This window comes from Salvelinus alpinus, chromosome 8, assembly GCF_045679555.1.
Source record: "Salvelinus alpinus chromosome 8, SLU_Salpinus.1, whole genome shotgun sequence".
In the NCBI taxonomy this organism is placed as follows: domain Eukaryota; kingdom Metazoa; phylum Chordata; class Actinopteri; order Salmoniformes; family Salmonidae; genus Salvelinus; species Salvelinus alpinus.
The window spans coordinates 34,747,166-34,766,463 of NC_092093.1; the positions used below are offsets into that span (position 1 = coordinate 34,747,166).

The 19,298-nt window shown below is 42.2% G+C and overlaps 1 protein-coding gene across 17 annotated transcripts in view; it reads left to right on the top strand.

Annotated features, from left to right (window-relative positions):
* LOC139583025 (receptor-type tyrosine-protein phosphatase kappa) overlaps window positions 1–19,298 on the top strand; it is a 163,395-nt gene that overhangs the window by 54,660 nt on the left and 89,437 nt on the right. For all 17 annotated transcript variants that reach the window (XM_071413681.1, XM_071413682.1, XM_071413685.1 and 14 more), the window contains 2 exons: window positions 7,232–7,354; window positions 14,750–15,021. In XM_071413681.1, coding sequence (XP_071269782.1) covers window positions 7,232–7,354; window positions 14,750–15,021 — 395 coding nt within the window. The remainder of the gene's footprint in view (window positions 1–7,231; window positions 7,355–14,749; window positions 15,022–19,298) is intronic.

A 19,298-nucleotide genomic window follows, 5' to 3' on the forward strand; every position in this document is an offset into this window, starting at 1 on the left:
AATCCCGCGGTATTACCCATCATACCCCCCCAACCTTTCCATCTGTCCTGACATATTTAACCCCTGCTAGTAGCCATGAGAACCATAACACACCCACAAACACAGAACACAATACCGGGTCGTTACAATATGTATTAAATGCGTGGCATTGCAAACAGGGATGGATTTAGTGGATTTTGGACTTCACAATCATCCTGCCAAGCTATGTGTGTCAGAACACAGGGTGAATCGGAGAGGGAGAGCTGAGGAGCTGAAAGCGGTCAAAAATGAGAAAAAATAGGTGCTCATTAGTTAGGATGCAAACAGGCATCATGATAACAGTGAATTAAATCTCCCAATTCAGCTGAAACGGAGGGTGAAGCATTGTGGCCTGTCTTGCAGCTAATGCTACAGGGCTATAGAGGACGAAAAGGCCAAAAAAGAAACATGGCTTTTTTGGGGGGACAAAATCTTTAATAGGGTTTCATTCATGGGTTTTAATTGGCCTTTTCTTTGGCAGTGGCGTAGAATTCCTTCTTCATCTCATCCCCTGCATAATGAATTACTGCCAATGTCATGCTCTTGTTTAACAAAAGCGAGGTGAGGTGTGCTCTGCTCCCCCTGCCTTTATCTGGGCCATCCTTTTGATGATGTCAGCTCTGCACTCGTAAGGCACCGAGGCTCAATGACCATATAGTGCATATAGAGTAAGCATATTGTGGATGGAAGAAAAATGAGGACTTGTATAATTTCTAAGCAATTTCACCTTTTCTCATGTAAAACAGGGGCAGCAATCAGGATTTGATAAAATAAAATACTGCCCTTTTGGTGTTTTCAAAGTCAGGCACTGGGCTTTGGAGAGTGTTTTAAATGAAGATTGATTCGTGTCCAGGTTTCAACTTTTTGTTAGGTTGACTAAGCCTTTTCACTGTTTTCATGGCGCAGTACTGAGGTATGTTTTGTTCAAAACAGCAGTGAACTTCGGTTTTTTGAGGTCAAAATTGTTTTTGGAATGTTGCAATTGTCCAGTTGACAGCATATTGACCCCACTTTGTGAGACCATCACATTAGTATAATTTTCAGTATCCATATTTAGTATACTCAATGTGATTGTAAGGGCTTTGATCGTAGTTGGACCTGACAAAACATTCTACCATGACTAACCCTCAGTTGAATCTCCGTGTCATAATTATTCAGAAGAACACTTCAGAGCTGATTTGTTTCCCTCTATCTAAATTAGATCATTATTCATATTTTTCAATTTAGTTCAACAGATTTTTATGATTGATTGATTTTCTGTTTGCGGTTTCTACATTTAGTTAGCTTTATTAAACAATTATTTTGTAACGTTTTTAGTAAGCTTCATGAGCCTCTTGGCTTCGCCAAAATGTATTGGTTTCTGCACTTTCAGTACAATGACTTGTATTTCTTGTGTTCTAGCCATGGTTGAATAATCCTTGACTACAACAATAAACCGACTACTAGTGTGTGTTTTCCCACTGTCTCTCTCTGGTCTAGACAGTTGTGAAAGTATTCCATTGTACACGGTGGGCATACCTTTGAGATATACTGTATTATTTAAAGTGCACTGTGGAAAAGATGCTATGCCACTTATTTCCTTCTCAGAGCTAAAATGCAGATCAATAGTCATTTATCTCCAAAAGCAATGAAAAGCATGTCTGAGTGGGAGAGCTATATTTCTCGTCCCTATGTTAATGGGAAATAATTATGAGATGGTTGAATGTTTCACTGAATGTTTCCCAGTTTGGCTGAACCTTGCATTTACTTAGTCCCTTTAATAGGTCCAAATATGTATTCCCAATAATGAGGCTTGTATTACATTGTCCAATAATTGCAAGCAGTTTGTTCCTATATCCCTCACACAAGCAGTTTGTTCCTATATCCCTCACACAAGCAGTTTGTTCCTATATCCCTCACACAAGCAGTTTGTTCCTATATCCCTCACACAAGCAGTTTGTTCCTATATCCCTCACACAAGCAGTTTGTTCCTATATCCCTCACACAAGCAGTTTGTTCCTATATCCCTCACACAAGCGGCGCTGAGCGGCTATAGTTCATGTATGCGTTGTGATAGAGCTGTTAACCCACTTTTATCAGGGATATGAACAATGTTCGCCCGCGAGGTCTATCAGCCACAATAATTATTTTATTATGTAAATGAAGCGCAAACTATTGTTTCATTAGCAGACTTCCAAATTTGAGTCCTCAGATTAGTATGCAAATCATCTCGTCGGGGTCCTTGCAGGCAGAGGGGATTTTTACAACTCATTTCTTTAGCGGCTAGTTGTTATCTCGCTAATAATGCAATTATAACACCACTGACCTGTTATGTGTGCTTGCATAAGCAATGCCGAGTGGCTAGGTGACTGTCATTGAGAGGCTTTGTTTTACCCTCATCCGTGACTAACATCTTTTCTACCTGAGCGTTGTTCGTCACTGCCAATGGTCCAAACTCAGTTTTGTCATCTATGCATAGTCACTTTCACTAATCCTACATGTACATATTACCTCAAATAGCCCGACTAACCGGTGCACCCGCACATTGACTCCGTACCGGTACAACTTGTATATAGCCTCGCTACCGTTACTATATTACTGTTTATAATATTTTTTTAAACGTATCTATTATTTACCTAATACCTATTCTTTTTACTTAAAAACTGTGCTGTTGGTTAAGGGCTTGTAAGTAAGCATTTCACTGTAAGGTCTACACCTGTTGTATTCGGCGCACGTGACAAATAAACCTTGATTTGATTTGACATGGAGGGCTTTTTAGTTAAGTGTCACTGAATTAAACAGGAAACAAGAACACTTCTCTAGACAAAGATGATAAATGCTATAAAGTCTACCAGAATACCCAGGTCAGAGATGCACAGGTGCCAGAGACTGTCAGTCTGTCTGTGTGCGTGCGTGCAGATTGTGTTGTGGGGTGGCAGACTGGTTTTCCTGGCAGAACAAAGAAGAGAGGAGAAGGTGTTTGCTAAGACGTGGGCTGGAGGGTGGCTCTGCTGCCTCTGCCTGTGTGTGTGGGCAGACAGTTTCACACACATTAGTCCCTCAGTGCCATGCATCTCATCTCCCTTTCATGGATAAGTCAAACTCACTACAACCTATAGTACTCTCATAAAGTAGATTAATGCGCGGGAAATGTAAGCACATCCAGAAGAGGGCCACATGTTTGTCAGTAATGGAAAATGTAACATGGGTTTATATACAGACTAAAAAATATACAGACGTTGAGTGGAAGTATTTCTCTGGAATGTTATAGCAAAACTGCACATTCCATGTTCATGACTGAACCATTTTGTTCATGGGCACTCATGCGTACACTGCAGTGTTTGCTGAGTTTATATGTCCTGCAGCCGTTTTCGGGCTGTACTGTATTTGGGAGAATTGTGTTAATCTCATTATTGTTGACATTAGGCTGCAGTGACAGCTGAAGTGATTTAACAACTACATTCAGGGAAAGATGTAGGTATGGCAATGTAAATGGCGTTTCTGTTAAGAGAAGTAAGCATCACGTTAATGTAATTCCTTGTGGTAAGCCTTCTCCAGTTGCTGGGAGTAATCTAGACCATACCAAGGCCTCTGTCACATTCACTAGGCGGCAGGAAGAGGGACTCGCATGGATTTGATGGAGTAAAGGATGCCCTGGTGCAACAAGGGCCTTGTTTTGTCAGTTGCAGCTCTTCATATTTGCATATTGAAGCTGAGCAAGATTGGTAGAAATGGAAGGATCTTCTTACAAGTGATAAATGGTTTTTGGTGCTGCGAGGCGTTTGCATTTGCATGTATTTGATCTACGGTGGCTGTCCAGTCACAAAACAAGCACGGGCTGTGTTGAGTCATCACCTTCAAAATTGGGGATTAAACAACTCTAAGTTGACAGAAAGTTAGTAAAGGGATATTTTGGGATTTTGGCAATTATGCCCTTTATCTATCTACTTCCCCAGAGTCAGATGAACTCGTGGATATCATTTTAATGTCTCTGCATGCAGTTTGAGGAAGTTGCTAACTAGTATTAGCGCAATTGCTAACTAGCATGCTAGTTATTACCATTACGCTATTACGAAACTACCATACTGGACACAGAGACATAAAAATGGTGTCCACGAGTTCATGTGTCTCTGGGGAAGTAGATAAAGGGATTCATTGTCAAAATCCCGAAGAATCCCTTTATTTCTGAATCACTCAGTCAGTAATGTGATTTTGCTCTCTGTCAATGTTAAATTCCTGTATTAATCAGGATATGTTGTCCAGGGACACCCTGTCTGGAAGTGACTGTAGTTTGATTTGTTCTCAATTCTAAGATGTAGCCTAGTCTATCTTTTGGGCTTATTCCACCGCACTTTAATTAACCATTGGAAATATGAGTCAACTGCAATACAGAGTGCCCACTTGCTGTTTCCTCTGTAATGACTGGTGTTTGTGTTCAATGTAGATGCTTTTGAGGTTATGCTATCTTAGAAAACACAGTGTATCATCCTGTGGGGGATTTGAATATTATTTATTTTAGCTACAACCCCCTGGTAGCCAGTGTTAATTAGCATCTACCTTTGTCCTGGAATTAAAATGCAAATTATGATATTTCTGTGTGCCATCACTCAGAGGTTTGAAAGATCAGCGGTTGTACCCAGATAGGGTGACCTTTTTCCATTTGTGAAGAACTCTCTCTTGGTAATGAGCAGAGAGGTACAGGTCATTTATATGCGCCTTTCCGGTCATTGGGATTTTAACCTACAATTAACCGTGTTCAAATTTGACCATTAACCTTTCACGAGCCTCTACCCCGGGTCCGGGATCCCCCCCCATCCCCCCACACACTGATTAGCATAGCTAGCATAGCTTCACAAGTAGATAGTAGCATCTAAATATCATTAAATCACAAGTCCAAGACACCAGATGAAAGATACAGATCTTGTGAATAAAGCCACCATTTGAGATTTTTAAAATGTTTTACAGGGAAGACAAAATATGTAAATCTATTAGCTAAACACGTTAGCAAAATACACAATTTCTTTGTCCACCATTTTTTCTCTCCACCAGTAGCTATCACCAATTCGGCTAAACTAAGATATTGATAGCCAATAACCTATAAAAAACCTCTTCAGATGACAGTCTGATAACATATTTATGGTATAGGATAGGTTTTGTTAGAAAAAAGTGCATATTTCAGGTAGAAATCACAGTTTACAATTGCACCTACCATCACAACACGACTAGAATTACTATAGAGAGCAACGTGTATGACCAATTTACTCTTAATAAAACATTTCATAAGAATAGACAAAGCATAGCAATGGAAAGACCCAGATCTTGTGATTCCAGACAATATTTCAGATTTTCTAAGCGTTTTACAGCGAAAACACAATAAATCGATAAGTTAGCATACCACATGTGAAAACGTTACCAGAGCATCGATTCCAGCCAAAGAGCGCTATAACGTAATCACCGCCAAAATATATTAATTTTTTCACTAACCTTCTCAGAATTCTTCCGATGACACTCCTGTAACATCATTTTACAACATACATATACAGTTTGTTCGAAAAGGTGCATATTTAGCCATACAAAACCGTGGTTACACAATAAAAATACTAGGAAATCAAGCCTCAATATGTCTGACGTCATCTATCAGAGTGATCTAGTTTAATTGAAAGCTAATCATATACTTGACTAAAAAATACAGGGTTGACAGGAATCGAAAGACAAATTAGTTCTTAATGCAACCGCTGACTTACATTTTTAAAATTATCCTTACTTTTCAATACAGGGTTCGCCAAGTGACGCGATAACAAACAAAATGGCGAAATATGCGTTTAAAATATTTCGACAGAACAACGATTTATCATATTAAATATTGCTTACTTTGAGCTGTTCTTCCATCAGATTCTTGGGCAATGTATCCTTTCTATGTTGTAATCTTCTTTTGGTCGATAGATGTCCTCTGTCCATCGAAATATCCACTAACGATCGAACGGGACCACAAAACGTGTCCAAAGTTTCAGAGTGCACGACAAATAAATTCCTCAGAATCGCACTAAACGGATATAAATTGCTATAAAACGGTTCAAATTAACTACATTATGATGTTTTTAACAACTATAACGACTGAAAACATGACCGGAGAAATATTGCTGGTTAGACAACGATTTGGAATGAGGCAAGTCCGATGTCCTTCACGCTTCAGGCGCGCGACGAGAAAGGGAGGTTCCTATACGTTTTGTTCTTTTATAATGGCTGTGATTGTGCAATCGATTCCATTCAAAACGTGATGACGTCCAGACACCCAGAGGAAGACGTAGGCAGTGTCGGTTTCTTCATAGCATTCACTGTCGCCTTAAAAACAGACTCCAGATCAGGGGTAAAAATTTCTGAAATCTGACCCCTGTCATGAAAAGTGCTGTAGATATTGTTCTGTACCACTCAGAGACAAAATTCCAACTTCTATAGAAACTAGAAAGTGTTTTCTATCCAATAATAACAATAATATGCATATTGTACGATCAAGAATTTAGCACGAGGCAGTTTAATTTGGAGACCCAAATATGCTAATGCGGAACAGCACCCCCTATAGTTCCAAGAAGTTAAATATAGACCTGGCATTTCATATACATAGCTTGCTAGAAAACTCAAGACGAAGAACACTGCGGAACACAATCCCTTTTCTCTTCAAACTGAGAAGCTCTTTCTCAACAACCGATAATTCATCCAGAGGACTTGGAATGAGTATCTCCTCCCATAAGTCACCAGTGACCTCAGGTGGAATTGGCTACACGTATTAGGCACCCATGTCAAAGTCATTAGAGGCCTGTCTCTCCTCTCTGCTCCGGTCAGGCCCTGTGACATGTCGACTTCCAGGTAGGGCCTTCAGGAGGGCCTTTGTTTATGCACACCATCTCACAAATGACTGGCTCTGAGTTAAGCCTGAAACTGAAAAAGGAGAGCGCTGTGTGACTGAGCTGTCTGGTGGCATGGCCTCCTCGTGCCTACTCAGTTGTCAGATCTTAGCACATGCTGCATTACCAAACGAAGGAGACTCTATCTAGGTAGGAAGGAAGGGGGATAGAAGGCCTATACTGCCCTGGCTGGTGATCAGAGGTACCACTGGACTCACCTGTTGCAATTGGTGGTAATTCATTAGTAAATTAATAAAGGGCACAATGTTATTAACCGGCAATATGGAATTAGCTGAGAAAATGACCTCATGTTTTTCTCTTTGTCCTTCCAGGTGGCTGTACTTTTGACGATGGCCCAGCCCAGTGTGACTACCAGCAGGATCCCTACGATGACTTTGACTGGACCCATGTCAGCGCACAGGAAGTGCCATACTTATCGTCTGAACTGCCTCAAGGTGAGACTCTCTGCCACCATGTCCACAAACCTAATGGACGCTGTTCCCTCCCTGCAATGTGTTAGCAAACATGACCAAGGCCCACTACCCCAGGTTCCCAACACCTGCTATGTAGAAAAACGAACAAAAGCAACACAGTTAACTTTGCCCTGCATATTTAGCTGCAAATGTAATCTATTTAGTGCTTCCATCGCAAAAACAAGCGAAGAAGAATATTGGGCTAATGTGTAAACTCACCAGAGTAAGTGGAGGAGCTAATGAGGGAACTGCAGACAGCTGCTCGTTTCGGAGACAAGGAAGGAAGGTGAAACGATGGATAGGTAGAAGGAAATTAATCTCAGGGCCTTGCGTCTTCTTCTCCGTCTTTGTTACTACCCCAAAATACAGTCTTAGTTCCAACGTTTCGCAAATTCTAGGAAAGAAATAAGTCATTTAATTTCCTGAGGAGAGAGAAAAAGCTTTGTGCTCGGCAGCGATTTTTTTTTAGATTTAGGTTTGAAGACTGTCCAACACAATGAAGGTTTTTATCTAAGATCAGGGAAAGCAGCGTGGTAAGTGGAGACGTGGGCCCTGTGACCTTCTCTATTCACCTCTACACAGCTTCACCACTTGTTTTTTTTTATAGACAGGAGTGATATGGGTAGGATTTTAAAGCATTTCACTTTCAGCAAAATTTCCCAATTTAGTAAGATATTAGGTCATTAATCATGCAAGGGAACAGAAAAGGTCATCAGCAGATGTCTGAAAAAGGTTGTGTCCCATTACAATGTTACACAATGAGGCGGCATTTGTCTGGCCCAAAAATGATGGCAGGGCACTTTTTTTTACTGTAAGCTATAAAAAATAAAGAGTCGCACTCTCTCTCTCTGTATATAAACTCCCTGTTATTTATTGGGTAAACCACCAACGTTTCGGCATCACTCTGCCTTCTTCAGGGTGGCACTTTTTACAACACGACTTGACCGGAAACCAGAGATATCTGGTTTAAACTTATTTTGAAATATTTACGTTGTCTTTTGTGAGGTAAGAAATTAGAGGAGGATTATTATGCGCTAGAACTACATTGCACTTGTAGTGTTTAACAGATGGCATGAGAAAAATCACAATAGCATAGCCACATGTCAAACACTGATAGTTCTGGCGCTGAGGAGATTTTGTCTTTACTGTGTCATCCTCCAACAATGTTGTCTTTTTGTTTTCATTTGTTCCTTGGTGCCAGTTTACTACTGTATGTCAGTTATGGTGAATTGCCGAGTTTTTCAGGTAGAGACGGAACGGCAAACAGTATAGCAGATGTTCCTTTAATCTAAAGAGGAGGGATGAGTTTCCATTCCAATGGGAATTAGCTCCATTAACGGGCCTCACTATTGTTTGAAAACACGCAACGGCAGTGATAATGAAATAAAGTGATTGTTTCATTGATCATGACTTCTAGAGTGAACGAAAGCAAATGGAATGATTATCTTGTGAGCGGAAATAAAGCCTCACCTTTTTGTAAATCTCGTCTTGTAAAGGTTTGGAGGGACCTGTGTACTGATAAAGTACAATATTCCCACATTGCTGTTGCCTGAGAAGAATGCGAGGCCGTCTCTAGCTGAGATCCTCCGGTTTAATGGGTGAAAGGACATGAGGTTGACTGCAGGACCACTCTCTACCTCCCCCCCTTCATAACAAAGCAAATAGAGCTCCAGCATGATTTGATCAGCCTCCAGTGTTTTCCAGCTAGCAACCAGATCCTGCAAATGGAATAAGCTTCATCATAAAGTAGCTTAACATACTTTCTCAGCCAGGGAGGATGAAAAGCAGACACATCAGGGAGTTTCCATGACAAGATAACAAGTGCTATTTACCCTGCAGAAACCTCCCGTTCCTTATCTCTGAAACCATGTTTGATTGACATTTTGGGAAAGAACACTTTTCAAGAACACTTTTCTAAACGGCATTCTCAACACTGAAGAACAAATGCTTGAGACTCCCTCGATCAATATTCATTTGGAGCTGTGCTTATAATTTGGTCCCGGTGGGGTTAGGCTTGGCTCAGGCTTGCTTGGCCCAGTGCCAGTGTCAGGCCCTGTTGGTCTATTAAGCCTCCCATTGGAAAGGCTGAGTGGGTGTACGGCACTGACTGCACCAGTGTGTCAAACCTCACGCCTCTCTCTCTGAGTACCGGTGCTCTTGGTTAGGCCTACACCTCTCCTGCCAATCAGTAGAGGCTGATCACTAATGTGGGGCAGGGCAGTGTATAACAAGATGAAGCCTGATTATTATTTTTTTCACTGTTAGATTAGAGAGTCCTAAAAGGGAATAGCAGGGTTTGAATTGCCGTGATTTTTATGCCATGCAAGAGCAGGAGTCGTTGTTTGGCATATCAGGCTCTCTCTCTGTTTCCTTTGTAACTCACAAGACTGTTCTGTCAGCGGTTGAGGCCATGATGGGTGACAGCCATCTTGTGCACTGGCATGAATCTGATGACAGCCATCTTGTGGACTGCATTCATCCTCTGGATACCTGACGTTGATGTGAAGGAAACCACTCTAAAAGACATATTTAAAAAAGAAAATATATATATATATTCCTTTCTTTAATATTCCGCCTTTGGATGAGTAATTGTAAAGTAATAGGAAAGGAAATTATACAGAATGTTGGCATTATGTTTTTCACCCCCTCCCCCGCAGTTGCGTAACGGCAGGGGAAATTGCTTGTTACATTCATTTATTGTACATGTATTGTACGCCTAAATCTAGCAACAATAGAAGGATAGAAAATAAGCAGTAGAAATGTAAGGAGTCTGTCGTTTTAGAGGGTTTGTGTGTAGTCGTGTTGGTAAAGTGCTATCGTCTGTTTAACACCTGTTGTCTTCATTGTAACTTCCCAGCCCAACTCTATGGTTGTGCCTGTTAATAAGCCTTTGGGAGATGCCCATTCAGGATTTATGTTTGTGGTCTGGCATCTAGTTGTTGTGTGTAGTCATCATCTTGGAGTTCCTTGAAAGATTGTATTTACATTTTCTGTAGGCTCTAGTCACCCAGTGAACTTATTCCATATGGTCAATTAAAATTACATTTCCCCGACATGCTACTTCCTCTGTTTCAAACTCACATCAGATCCAATAACATTCGATACGCTCACATCAGATCCTTACAAATGTACCAAGCTCACCAAAAGAAACAGGTTAGAGTTTCCCTCTTGTTTCAGAATGGTTTGTTTGGGTTGTTTTTGGCTGGGATCATCGGTTGTTTGTCTAAGGGATCGATGTATGACAGCAGTGGATTGTAGAGATCTGTGAAACCTCTGTGTGCGTGATAGGTTGGTTGGTTGTGGAGGAGTGATGTGGTGCTCTGTCATTGTCTCTCCTATACTGCTCCATGCTTCTCTCATGTGCTGCTCAGCCTCAGCCAGCACTGCAGTTCAGCTCGGCTCAGGCTCCGGCTCCACCGTCATTAGTTTCAGCTCTTGATTAAACACCGTTGCCAATCACCAGTGTTGGGGAGTAGTGAACTACATTTAGTTGAACTAGTAATTTAATAACATTTTGCAGTAGCTTGGTGGTAGTTGAACTAAATTCAAATCTTAGTAGTTAATTACTTTTCTGCCATATAGTGGTGCAGCTAACTACTAACTACTGAAACTACACACTCTTTTTTGGTTTTGTTGCTAAAATAAAATATGGGTGAAGTAGACCTTTCTTTTTTCGACATTAGACCTGCCTAATTTTCACTTGTGTGCCTAGGTCTCTCCTTTTGTGTTGAATAGGATAAATTACACATTCTGTTAACATCTGACTCCAGAGTGATCTGTTCTTGCAATTTGTAGTCTATGACATTTCAGATTAAGATATGATAATCTTTCACTACTTTTCCTAAGTCATTTCTATTAAGTAAGCTATATTTTTCTTAAGGGTGGATTAACTTCTTCCAGTGTGAAGTAGTTGGTAACTATAAACTCAATTTTCAGAGCAGCTTCCCAAACACTGCCAATCACCATATTAGAATAACCCAGATGCATCAAATAAACACAGCTCCCTCTCCCTGGTGTTAAAAAGCCTGTCTGAATCAGCCGATATGGCCTATTAGGAGCTTAGTTGGGTCTTCCTTACAATCTGATCGCTCTGGCATTAACAGAGAGACTTCTAGCTTGCTTTCCCTTTGTTCCAGATAAACATGTATTTTTTCTTCTTCTCCCCTCTCGCACTGCTTCTACAACTCGTGATCAACTGTATACATTGATAGAAAGAGGAGAGGAGATTGTGTTTGTTTCGCTCGAACAAAGCGGCTCTGCTTTTGAATGGCTATCGGGTTTCACTACAAACAGCACCAGGCATAAACATCTGCTTTTGATCTGCAGCTCAATTCTGAAAAGTCTGTGTCGGGTTGGATATGAGTGATGATGTGCTTGTTTGCTTAAGTCTAACGTGATGCATTAAAACACCATTTTATAAACCCGTTGGCTCACACTTCTTAAACTACTTTCAAAGTAAATTGAATTTACATAAATTAATGATTTGTGTAATGTTGAATTATGATCAAGAATGTAATCAGCCACTGGTCCAGCGAGGGAAATCACCACAGCTGTCAATGCCCCCCCCCTGCATTTTGAGAATCTCATATTTCAGCCTAGTTTATCTGGCCCATGTTGATGTAGACTGATAGCAGGGCAGGCTGGGTTCGTGAGAGAAAGGGAGAGCCCTGAGGATTGGAGCTCTGAGTGAGATAACAGGCTTAGGCCTTCCCCTGTTCCCCAGGCCAAGGGCTTTATCAGATCCAATGTTCTGGAGCTCTGCAGAGGAATACCACCACAGCACTAGTCTGTGGCACTTGCTCCCCAAACACTGTAGAGAAGCCAGTGTTTTGTGGCCATGCACCACTGTACTCAACTTAACACCAGGGTTTGGCCCGACCTTAATTGCAGGTTGTTGGTTTTTTGGGGTACATTTGTAATCTGTCGTAAAGCGGTAGTTGAGCGGAGGCCTGGTTTCTGGTGTTTTCAGCCGTGGTTTAAGAGTGGACCCAGCTGCATCCTAAAACACTGCTTATGAATCTGAGAAGGGTTCTGGCCTTGATGTCATTGATGGATTTAACAGATTTAGCCTTTGGTGAGACACATTGGAGAAAAACGAACCCTTGCTTGATCTTGGTTTGTCATGGATATCATACCTCAAGTCAAAATGCCATTCTAAGGGGCCTAAGTGGTTCTCCCGACATCGAATATGGAATCAATCATAAAACAGACAACATATTTACACGACCGAGACCCTTACCAATTTGCATTGAGACACAAGAGGCCATTCATGAGTAATATGATACAGTGAATCCCCATCTGGTCATTTCACATAGCCGCATTATTCCTGACCCCGATCGCCAGGTCGTTTAGGACCTGGTTTGATAAACAGGTGTTTAACCAACAATTATCACAACGAGGAAGGGCCATAGGGGTAAAAGCTGCTCACATTCTCTGGGAAATAGTCTTTGTGATGCAGATTGGAGACCAGTGGCTATGAAATGGGCAGAAATTGGTTCCCTGAGGTGTTTCCCAAGTGGCGCAGCAGTCTAAGGCACTGCATTTCAGTGGTAGAGGCATCACTACAGACCCTGGTTCGAGCCTGGGCTGTAGCACAACCAGCCGTGATCGGGAGTCCCATAAGGCGGCGCACAATTGGCAATTGTTGCTCTAAACACACCTTCCACCTTATTGAGAGTGCGGGGTTGGGAAATAAATACATGTAGGCTAACTGAGTTCATATATTAAGTGCACGTAATTGAGCACATGGAGAATGTAAGGAGTGCACATGTACAGTATGTTGTTAATATGATGGGCAGTTTTCAAACCTGTCCGTGTCTGAAAGGAGGATCGTGCTTTGAGGCTGGCTGTGTGATTCAGAGAGATAGCAGGCTATCAGGGTAACGTTGGAATTTGGAGGCATAAACAGAAGAAAGGTTTGTTTGTTTTCAGTCCACATGAATCGAAGCTGATTTCAAATACTGTTGAGCAAACAGTTCCCATCTCTCCCATTTTTATTATTGCTGTACGATTATTTCCCTCTCTGAAAAAAGTCAAAGGATTTTTAATAGGAAAAAAAGAAGTCTGGATTTTGTTCATCTTTGGATGTCCTTTGTTTGAGCTTTAGTGGGGAAGTGAAATAAATAAATAAACTCATAGTGGTGTGTAATAGAATTGCCAACAGCTTTTGGCTCTAGCTCTCTTTCCGTTTCTTTAGTTTTTTGCGTGAAAGCTTGATGATCTTGCTTTCGTAAAGAAGTAATGCATGAGAGAGAAACAGACACGTTTTTTTTGTTGAGGCCTCATGTTTATTTTGTACCTTGATGAGAAACACACTGCCTGGCTTGGAACGGTTCGTCAGGGAGGTGGGAGGAGGGGTTAGCGGGGGATGGTGAAAAATACACTGCCTGGCCCTGCTGGAACGGTCTGTCAGGAGGGGGAGGGAGCGGGACATTGGGAAGGGTGAACTTCCTTAGTTTTGGGGAGGAAGGCTTTTTTTGTACCTTTTTCCTGAAACAAACCTCCAACAGACATACTCCCTTTGTTCCCAAGGACAAAGACTCGCCTTTGAACACAGACATTTCAAAGGTCTGGAAATATATACATTTCAACAATTAGCTATTCGTAAATGCAATTTACGAATAGCCACAAGTACCACAAGTCAAGAAAATGTATACTGTTGCACTCCAAAGGTTTCGTTGTATTTGACCACCTTGAAAATATCACCCACTTCACAGCGAATCCTCTCCATTAAAAACTCAGCACACATGAACACAGCCAGATGGGTTCCTAAAAGATTTCTTAGAACTTCTTCTTTGCTTGGAGCTGAGTACACAACGATGGTTCAGAGTTCTTGTACAATATGAATCATCAGAACTCTAGTTAAATTGGAGTCATTGTTTTGGCAGGCCTGAAAATGGTGAACAGATGTACTGATTTTGTGACAAATGGTTGTGAAATGAGGCTTTGGCTAGGCCTGATGTCTTGCTTAAGGGGATAACACATGAGCAAAATGGATTTAAATCATGCATAATAAAGATTCCAATAGGAATTTAATTTGATATTTGTTTGTTAAATCAACACTAAATGACCTGCACTGAACTCCACATGGCAATTTTCCCCAAATTATCATATTATTTTTCATTTATTGGATCTAACTGTATCGAGGCTGATTAAAATGTCATTTATTTGAAGCATTTCTATTTGTTTGGTCTTTACCCAAAAATGTGTTACTAAGAAACATTGGAGCACTTACAGTGGAGTGGAGAACCTTAGCTGCTGAGAGTCTGACTCTAGGCCCCTCTTATCGCCATGTTCTCTAATGCCCCTCTTCTCCTCTCTTCTTCTCCTCTCCTCTCCTCTTCTATTCTCTTCTCCTTCTCTTCTATCCCTCCTCAGGTTCCTACATGATGGTGGACTCCTCCCAGCACGACGCCGGAGAGAAGGCCCGCATCCAGCTGCCAGTAATGAAGGAAAACGACACCCACTGTATTGACTTCAACTACTTATTGTATACCCAAGATGGCTCCAGCCCCGGGACGCTGAACATCCTGGTGAAGGTCAACAAAGGTCCCATGGCTAATCCCATTTGGAATGTGACCAGCTACACCGGGAAGGAATGGCTCCGCGCTGAGCTGGCCGTCAGTACCTTCTGGCCCAACGAGTATCAGGTACACAGAGCCACTACATCGCTCCATTACCTATCCATCTGGGTCCATTTGTATGAAACATCTCAGAGTAGGGGTGCTGATTTAGGATCAGTTTAGACTTTTAGATCACAATAAATAAGATTACATGGACAGTGGGAGGTTGATCCTAGATCAGCTCTCCTACATTTGATACATACGGACCAAGGCCTCTGTAGCACTGATATGGAGATGGACCTATTCTCTTGTTCACTGAACCAGTGAACCACTGGACTTTGTTGGGGCTTGATGATCTTTAAGCCTATAAGGAATTGTAATTTTCTTCAACGCTTGCAATTAGATTCTCAAATTAGTCAGGGTCCGGAAAAGGATATTAAAGACTATAAATTATAGAAGTTTAATTATTAAAATAATTATTATTGAGAGGGCATGGGCAATGAACTGATTCCATATAAATAGGGATTAATTTGCGCATATTCACATTTTTCAAATGCCATGTTGATTGTGATGCGTCTAATCGTGAAAGTAGGCAAATACATACAGTAGTTCTCCAAATGTCAGCTGGATCATTGAATTTATTTCTTGTTTATTATGTTTTCCTTCTTTACGGCCAATTCATTTTGCTCCGTTTTGGACAATAAAACTGCTAAGCTAATTGTATTGTATAATGTCATCATGCATGGTCTTGCAACATGACGAGAAATGGTGGTTCATTTCACAGGTCAATACCTTTTTTCCCCTGGTGTAAATTAGGGAGTGATAGCAAGTCACTGAAGATCATTACACCTTCCTCGCAGTCAGATTTACAGCTGATAAGAAAGGCTCTCAAGTAGCCAGTTCTGTAATGAGAATGGATGGTTAAGGAGGAGATGGGCAGGAAGACCTACAGCCCCGCTCTGCCCTTGTGTTCCTCAACCCGGGATGGGGTCTTCAAACACACATGCATGCTTGCACGCACATACACACGCGAGACAGTGGTCGTTTCTGCACTGGTAATGAGGCCTTGTCTTAGCAATGGGGTCGAGTGGAGCTGGACCGTGGATCTTTGTCTAAGACTTTGGGGAAGGCGGCTAGGCTAGGCCACTGATTTATCGGTCTTGACCGGGACTCAGGAGTGGAGACTGGGGCACAAATGCAATGTGTGTGGCTGTGTACGCCAGAGGGGCCCGGTAGGATAGCTGCATATCACTCTGCGCCATCTAAAGCCGGCCTGACAACCCAAACCTCCCACCCCTAAGTATGGGTTCTCAGTGAGGAATTTCTGGGTGACAACCCAAACTGCCCCGAGCCATACCTCTGAAAGGCTGTAACACAGGAGCAAGGGTGATAGCCCGGTTCTTTATCCTCAGAGTCCTGCTAATAGCTGCTGCTGTCGTTGCTGCAGCCTGTAACATAAGTGGAGGCAGGTTTTTATTTCCCCAGCAATGTTCAGAGTTGTTGTTTTTTCACAACGCTGGAGGCACGCCAGGTCCACCATGCGAGATGGCTACATTGGCTGTAAATGACTAAAAACGGATTTGAAATATTCAGAATGCATGTTGATTGATGAGAGCGGAGACTTTGAAAGCTAAAGACGTTGGACTAGATTCGGGGGCCAGATACTTTGTGGATATCAAATTACCATGTAGTAGCTAGTGTACTCTCTCTCCCCTCGCCGCCTCTCCCTCTCTCTCCTTCCTTTCGCTCTTCAGATACTTTATTTATCCGCCTTTTTGCAATGGGATTTGATTCAATAAGCTCGCCTCCCTTTCTTTCTCTGCCAATGCCGTATTTGTAAGTATTTCATTTGCATTTTTGCTGCCTCCTTTTCTCTCTGTATGGTTAATGAAACCCGGGGCCTGTCATGTCACTAATTGGAAGGAATGAATGATTCAGTACTCTTGTCAACACGTGTCATCTTGGAGTGATAGGGAATTTTAAGTGGGTGATGCTTATTATTCTAATCAGATATTTGGTTTCGTAGTATCCTTTGCCAGTGGTGCCAGAGCTAGAGTTGTAAAGGCCTTCTGACATGCTGTCATGCTGACAATGGCTAGTGTAATTGGACACCTGTGTTTCCATATGCCTCAGTGAGGACACTACGCTGTACTACCAGAACGGTAGTATTAGTGAGAGATGAAATAGAAACATAAGCATCACTGTGTAACGGTTATGAAATGGTTGATTTGCTAAAGTATTTTTTTTTGTAAAGTAGGTGTACTTACATTGGCGTGAGCTATTAGTGACGTGAGTGAGTGAGTGAGTGAGTGAGTGAGTGAGTGAGTGAGTGAGTGAGTGAGTGAGTGAGTGAGTGAGTGAGTGAGTGAGTAGGATGAAAAAGGTTTGGCCACAGGTGTGCGCTTGTCTTTGTTTCATTATAGTTGGCTGCCTCTGCTGGTCACAAGTAGTCATTACACATGTAGTCTCTTCAAACTGTAGTTACAGAACTGCACACATGTAGATTTTCCATTTATTCCATCAATACGATTTCTTAAAAGGCATCAGAATGCATTCATCCTCAGTTCATTCGCCCATCAATTGTGTATATGTTTCAGTGATGATTCATAACTCAATTGCCAATATTTGCAATGTCAGCCTACTCAAAGTTGACCACATTCAGGTAAAACAAGTTATTTTTAATCGTAGGCCAGGGATCATCATCCCATTGTTCCTCCCCTGCTGAACGACATTTTGTGTCTCCCACTGAGCTGTTGTCTCCCAAAGGGTGTGCTGGGAAAGGCCTTGTCTGAATAGATCCCTTCATAGAGACCTGGCAGCCCCAGTCCGCCCCATCCCCGATCCCCTGCAGAGGCCGGAGCAAGCTTAGACATCTTAGCCTGTAAATAAGTCTGTACACGCAGGGGATTAGGCATCATTTGAGAGAGCAGAGCGTTATAATTAATAGCCTCTGATATCAGAGGGGAGAAGCTAATGAAGCGCTAGGACCAGTGCCGGCATGTCTCTTCTTCCTTCGCTCTCTCGCGCTCTCTCTCTCTCTCTCGCTCTCTCTGTCTGTTTTTCTCTGTCTGTTTCTCTGTCTGTTTCTCTCTATCCTCTCTCTCTCTCTCTCTCTCTCTCTCTCTCTCACTCTCTCTGTCTTTTTCTCTCTGTCTGTTTTTCTCTGCCTGTTTCTCTCTCCTCTCTCTCCTCTCTCTCTCTCTCTCCCTCGCTCTCTCTCTCTCTCTGAGGCTGCTGCTCATTTGACCTTTGTCCGCATTTCTCCAAATCCACATCACCGTGAAGCCCTGGATTGGTGTATTTGTCACCTTTGATTGGAGGGATGACCCCAGACACCTGGTCATGGTGTGTAAATATTGGTCTCTTACTAAATTTGAATCATGTGATTTCGCATTTATGATAGTTCTTCACTTCTGGAATGTGCATTGAAATAAATGAATTAGGACTGATTAAACGTGTCAGAATTAATGTTTAATGAAATGTTAGAGATGAGATGACATACTCTCTGGGGATTGTTAAAACGTTGAACAGAATGTAGCAGCTGAGCACACATTGGTGAAGCAGTCGTATGTGCATGATTTACATGTGTCAATAGACTATTTATTTGTGTGTCTCTTCAGACAGTTCAGACGAATTGCCGTGGATATGAGACGTTTTACTCCAGTAGACACTGTTTTGTAATGCTGCAGCTGACATTTTGAAAGTAAACATGCGGTCTCCTCTTTGTCCTGGGGTAAGGGCACTGATCTACATGGTCTTAGCTGCTGTCCAGAACCCTCAGCCGTCAACTCGACTTGTCTTTAAGGGGGATCTTAGAGGAACTATGGTGTCATGGAGGGGGTCTGGGCTGAAATGGCACTGAGGGGCCTGTAGGACCCAAGTGATTTATTCACAAGCAGGTGTTTACTCTTTAGCTCAAGACCAAATTGGTGTGTGGATTTAACCAATCAAGACTGTTGAAACAATTAGGGCTCAGACTGGTAGGCTTTTCCATGCTAGAGATGTGTGTCTGTGTGTGAGCCTCTTTTAATTAATGGAGTGACAACTGAGGACTTAAAGGAGTGTGAGTCACTAGGAGTGTGAGAGAGGGCAAGCCAGTTCCTGTAGCACTCCTTGTTGTGTACACTTGGTGTGGGTGGGGGTTGGTTTGTTCAAATGTGTGTGTGTGTGTGTATATAGGGAAGGGAGGCGTTGTGGGGGAGGGCTGAGGGCTGGGGGCTGGCATTTCTTGTCAAGGTTGTTCCATTTCCTCTCGTCAACGCTGCCACCCCCCCTGCCGCACATGTTTTGGCCCAACGCGGACTCATTCCTGACGCTCTGACTACTTCTGAACCTATAGATGGCCTGCAGAAGATCGGAATGGG